This window comes from Stenella coeruleoalba (assembly GCF_951394435.1).
Source record: "Stenella coeruleoalba genome assembly, chromosome: 15".
Lineage (NCBI taxonomy): Eukaryota > Metazoa > Chordata > Mammalia > Artiodactyla > Delphinidae > Stenella > Stenella coeruleoalba.
In genome coordinates, this window is record NC_137161.1 from 21,136,573 (window position 1) to 21,142,572 (window position 6,000).

At 47.1% G+C, this 6,000-nt stretch overlaps 1 protein-coding gene across 1 annotated transcript in view; it reads right to left on the reverse strand.

The window, feature by feature from the left end:
• The window catches only part of LBP (lipopolysaccharide binding protein), a gene marked incomplete at its 5' end in the record, with an annotated part of 28,297 nt that extends 23,324 nt beyond the window's left edge, over positions 1 to 4,973 (reverse strand). Inside the window, 2 exons of the mRNA XM_079944912.1 lie at positions 793 to 907; positions 4,850 to 4,973. Of these exons, the coding sequence (XP_079801038.1) occupies positions 793 to 907; positions 4,850 to 4,973 (239 nt within the window). The remainder of the gene's footprint in view (positions 1 to 792; positions 908 to 4,849) is intronic.
• Positions 4,974 to 6,000: the final 1,027 nt, after the last annotated feature.

The following is a 6,000-nucleotide window of genomic DNA, read 5'->3' on the forward strand; positions in this document are numbered from 1 at the left end:
GCACCCCATCATCACTTTCCTCCACACCTCCAGGTGGGGGAATCGGATTCAGAAGAGGCCGAAGGCAGCCTCAAGAAGAGACAAAAAAGGGCTGAGAGAAGCAAACCAAGATGACGTGGATCGTGGAGCCAACAGTGGGAAGAGAATGGTCAAGTTCCATCTTCTTTGCCCGGTACACAGTAGGTGCCCAATAGATGTTTACTGATGGACTGAATAAAAAAAGGACTGAATGAAGCCATCAGTGGCGAGCAGAGAGGTGCGTGATGAGCTGTGGGCTCAATTGCCCCCGTTCCATTGTCAATCCTTCAAAAAGTGTTTGATGCCCTTTTTTAAAAAAGCATCAGCTGCTCAGGTCTAAATATCCTTTGAAGACTCAGCTCAAATGCCACTGCATCCAGGAAACTTTAGCTGACTCCTCCAGATGTGCCAACCTCAGGGCTAAGAGGGCTACTACATCTAAAATTTAATAAACAATGTTTAAGGTCTAGCTTCCCTTCCAGGCTACATCCAGTGGCCAGGCCAGAGCCTGGATTATCACTCCAAAGAGGCAGCAAATTATCCCCATTTTACAGATAAGGAAGCTGAGGCTCAGGTCACACAGCTAGCGGGTCTTCATTAATATTTGTTGTATGAATGAATGAAGGGGCCCAAGTTCCTCCCAAAACTTCCCTCTGAATTCTGCGAGGAACCATCCCACCATCTGCCCCAGAGACGTCCCGAGCCAGTCCTGGGGCTCTCCCTCCCTTCCTCTCTGGACCCCCCGGCCCCTGCCCAGTCACCTCAGAGCCCCACCTGTGGAATTCATAGTGCGCATTGCCGAGGTATTTGATCTTGGCGTCCCCGCTGAAGTCGGGCAGTGTGACATCATGCAGTTTACTCTGCAGAGCCACCAGCTCCTCTTGGGCCACTGTGGATGGGAAAAAGCTGGGAGTCAGCGTAGTCAGCCTGCCTCCCTCCCTCTAAACACTTCAGTGGCTCCCACCTGCCCTGGGGAAAGAGGTCTACTTCCTGATTAGCATTAATTGCAGTTGCAGGTTATTGAGCCCCTCTAGAGCACCAAGTAGCAAGAGAAACACACAGGGGCATCACTGCATTTCTGGTGGGGTAGTTATGTTCATGCCCATGTTATGGATGAGGACACAATGTCTTTGTCAGCAGCTCTGAGAGGGAGGAGTGCTGTGTGCTTGGAGGGTGGCCCTCTTTCCTGTCCTTCATGGCATCTAGCCTGTGTAGAATAGACTGTAAGGATTTTAGGGCTAGGATTCTGGTGTTGGCACCTTTCTAGGTGGGTGACCTTGAGCAAGTTTTCAACCTCGGTGTTCTCTGTCGGTCAAATAGCAATGATAATAATACTTTCCTCATTGGGATGGCATGAGGGTTAATTAAAAGAGATCATTGCAAAGCAAAAAGGGGCTGACAGGATAAAAAGCACCCTTGCTTATCCTTTTTGACCCACCTCCTAGAGAAATGGAAATAAAAACAAAAATAAACAAATGGGACCTAATGAAACTTAAAAGCTTTTGCACAGCAAAGGAAACCATAAACAAGATGAAAAGACAACCCTCAGAATGGGAGAAAATATTTGCAAATGAAGCAATGGACAAAGGATTAATCTCTGAAATATACAAGCATCTCATGCAGCTCAATATCAAAAAAACAAACAACCCAGTCCAAAAATGGGCAGAAGACCTAAACAGACAGTTCTTCAAAGCAGATATACGGATTGCCAACAAACACATGAAAGGATGCTCAACATCACTAATCATTAGAGAAATGCAAATCAAAACTACAATGAGGTATCACCTCACACTGGTCAGAATGGCCATCATCAAAAAAAATCTACACACAATAAATGCTGGAGAGGGTGTGGAGAAAAGGGAACACTCCTGCACTGTTGGTGGGAATGTAAGTTGATACAGCCACTATAGAGAACAGTATGGAGGTTCCTTAAAAAACTAAAAATAGAGCCACCATATGACCCAGCAATCCCACTACTGGGCATATACCCTGAGAAAACCATAATTCAAAAAGAGTCATGTACCACAATGTTCATTGCAGCACTATTTACAATAGCCAGGACATGGAAGCAACCTAAGTGTCCAACAACAGATGAATGGATAAAGAAGATGTGGCACATATACACTCTGGAATATTACTGAGCCATAAAAAGAAACGAAATTGAGTTATTTGTAGTGAGGTGGATGGACCTAGAGTCTGTCATACAGAGTGAAGTAAGTCAGAAAGAGAAAAACAAATAACACACATATGTGGAATCTAAAAAAATGGTGCTGATGAACCCAGCTGCAGGGCAGAAATAAAGACACAGACATAGAGAACAGACTTGAGGACACAGGGGGCGAAGGGGAAGCTCTGATGAAGTGCGAGAGTAGCAGTGACATATATACACTACCAAATGTAAAATAGCTAGCTAGTGGGAAACAGCCGCATAGCACAGGGAGATCAGCTCGTGCTTTGTGTCCACCTAGAGGGGTGGGATAGGGAGGGTGGGAGAGAGGGAGACACAAGAGAGAGGGGATGTGGAGATATATGTATATGTATAGCTGATTCACTTTGTTATACAGCAGAAATTAACACAGCAATGTAAAGCAACTATACTCCAGTAAAGATGTTAAAAAATAAATTAATTAATTAAATTTAATTTATTTAAAAAAGCACCCTTGCTTGGTGCCTGACACATCAGGTACTCAGTAAATGCAGGGTTTGTGTCATTGAAAGTATGGAAAGGGGCTTCCCTGGTGGGGCAGCGGTTCATGCCCTGGTCCGGGAAGATCCCACATGCCACGGAGCGGCTGGGCCCGTGAGCCATGGCCGCTGAGCCTGCGCGTCCAGAGCCTGTGCTCCGCAACGGGAGAGGCCACAACAGTGAGAGGCCTGCGTACCGAAAAAAAAAAAAAGAAAAAAAAAAAAAAAAATATATATATGTATATAGAAAGGACCAAAATGTCCAACTCTGGAGGACTGGTTACATTTACACAGCGGAAAGGAGCAAAAGGCAAATTTTGCCTGATCTAGCGTTTCAGTATAAACAGCATTCAGTAGGACCTTCTGTTTATCTGAGGTATGTGAGACCCAGGATTCTGCCCTCAGGGAGGGTGTGTATACACAGATGACCAGTGGTCTCCCCGACTCTGCCTCATACCACGTTGCAGTCCTCCCTCCAGCAAATGCATGAGCCGGTCTCTGCGAAAATGCTATCTCTTGTCCCTGGTTAATGTATCTTTTCTACCTCACCTCCTCCAAGAACCCTTCCTTGATTTCCCTCTCTCTGTCCCCAGCCAATCTGGGCTCCCAACAGCTCTACCTGAGGGAATGTTATGACCCCAGTGAACAGATAAGGCAATCGAACCTCCATAAATGTGGGGAGCAGCCCCCCATCCAGTGCTGAGGGGAGCAGTATATAAATACCCTAGATCCCTTGCCCCTTGGACAGTTTATTTCTGAGGCTTTGTTTTAGCATCTTTTAAAAAAATACTACAAATGAATCTATATACAAAACAGAAACAAACAGACATAGAAAACAGCATGGTTATGAAAGGTGTGGGGGAGGGACAAATTAGGAGTATGGGATTAACAGATACAAACTGCTGCACATAACATAGATACACAAGGATCTACTGTATAGCACAGGGAACTATATTCAGTATCTTGTAGTAACCTATAATGGAATATAATCTGCCAAAAAAAAAAAAAGCCTGAATCAGTTTGCTGTATCCCTGAAACTAACACAATATTGTAAATCAACTATATTCCAATTCTTTAAAACTGAGGTATAACATCCGTAGAGGTGTAACCTAAAGGGCACTAATCTTAAAGGTATTGCCAGGTAATTTTTACATGTTTATGCACCCATGTAGCCACCGCCCAGAGCAAGATGCAGGGCATTCATTCCCAGCACCCCTGCAGGCTCCCTGTGCCCCTTCCGGGTGGTAACCACCATTCTGACATCAATTTTTAAAATTTATTTATTTATTGGCTGCGTTGGGTCTTCGTTGCTGCACTTGGGCTTTCTCTAGTTGCCGCGAGCGGGGGCTACTCTTCGTTTCAGTAGGCGGGCTTCTCATTGCGGTGGCTTCTCTTGCTGCGGAGCACGGGCTCTAGGCGTGCGGGCTTCAGTAGTTGTGGCACGCGGGCTCAGTAGTTGTGGCACACAGGCTTAGTTGCTCCGCAGCATGTGGGATCTTGCTGGACCAGGGCTCGAACCCATGTCCCTGCATTGGCAGGCGGATTCTTAACCACTGCTCCCCCAGGGAAGCCCCTAGTTTTCTTTTTTTTTTAATATATATATTTTTGTTTTTTGTTTATTTTTTGGCTGTGCTGCACAGCATGTGGGATCTTAGTTCCCCGACCAGGGATCAAACCTGTGCCCCCTGCACTGGAAGTGCAGAGTCTTAACCACTGGACTGCCAGGGAAGTCCTTGACATCTAGTTTTAAGGCATATGTTTTCAAACTCAAGCAAAAATTTTCCAGCGGAACTGTTCCCATCACTGAGGCGGTAGCTGGTTTAATGATACGCCTCTCCTGGCCACCTTGCCTTTCTCATCTCACATCACTACTCTCTTACAGTGTTTCCCGGAATCATCTCCCAAATCAACTACTCGCACCCAAATTTTTATCTCTGTTGGCTAGTGGGGAACCCAGCTAAGACTAGTAACGTGCCCAAGTGGCCCAGGGGTTGGGTGACGAGGCCAGAACCCGAGCCAGGTTTGCCTGGCTGGGAAGCCTGCACCACCCCAAGGGAGAGAGTCCCCTCTGTGTCCCCCGCCGTACCCAGCGCCGCCTGGGGCCAAGCGGGTCAGCCAAGTCCAGCCAACAACCACAGCTCCTTACCATACTCCAGGCCCTTGTCGGTGATCCTGGCGACCAGGCCAGGGTTGGCACCCAGGGCCCCCGGGGTGGATGTGAGCAGTATTCCCAGCAGGAGGGAGGACAGGGCCCCAGCCGAGGTCCCCATCCTGGGCTCCCAGAGGGCTGGGCCAGGTCTGTCGCAGCCTCAGGCTGGGCCCAGCTCCCTTAAGTAACTGAGGCCTGAGCCCTGAGGCAGCTCCTGAGTGAGGCGGGTTCCTGGAATCAGGAAGGGGAGGCCTAGTGACTGGAACCTGCTTGCAACACTGTTGGGGTCATGGGTCATACTTAAAAGCCTGTTGTCGCCGCCCCGGGTGAGAGGATGGGTTGGCCTGGGCCCAGGTGACACTGTTTGTCCCCTCTTCCCACAAAAAGACCCCACGTTCATTTCCAGGAAGGCCTGGTTTTATAGAGGCTCAGAGGGGCCAGGTCACCGGCTCAAGCTCACACACCCGGCAGGTGGCAGAGCTGGGAGTCCAAGCCAGCTGAGTTATATACTCACCTGTTTATGTGAAAAAGAAATCTCCGCCCCACACCCCTGCTTCCCATCCCCTATGGGAAAACAGGCTTCTCAAGCCTTGCTAGTGGTAAAATCTTCTGGAAGGCAACTTGGCAAATCCTTAAACACCTGCATGCCCAGTGACCCAGTAATTCTACTGCTGGAACTTGACTCTAAGTACATAATTAAGTCAGTGTGGAAATATGTCACAGCAGTAGGATGCCCTTTGCTGCTCCGTGTGACATCGGCAAGGTCAGAGTGGGACCCTAAGGCGTTCAACAAAAGCGCACTGGGTATACTAACTCTCATACATTTAAAGTGAGACTGTAGAAATAAATGTATTTCTTGATACTTCAGAAAGATGCTTATGAGGGGCCCATTGCCAATGGCATCATAGGGTGAGGTTCTATTTCTTTGTTCTATTCTCACGTTTGCCAATCTGGAAAATTCTTAGCAAGGAGTTACGAGGGATTGTTTCTGGTTGGATGGGCAGGATTATGAGTGTTTTGAAAAACTTTTTGTTTGCTGGTATTTCAATTTTTATTTTCTTGGGATATATTGTATTTGCAGTAAGTAGAGAAAATAAAATTTTATTTTGGGAAACAAAATTTATAGTAGGGATTGTGCTTAATTTGTA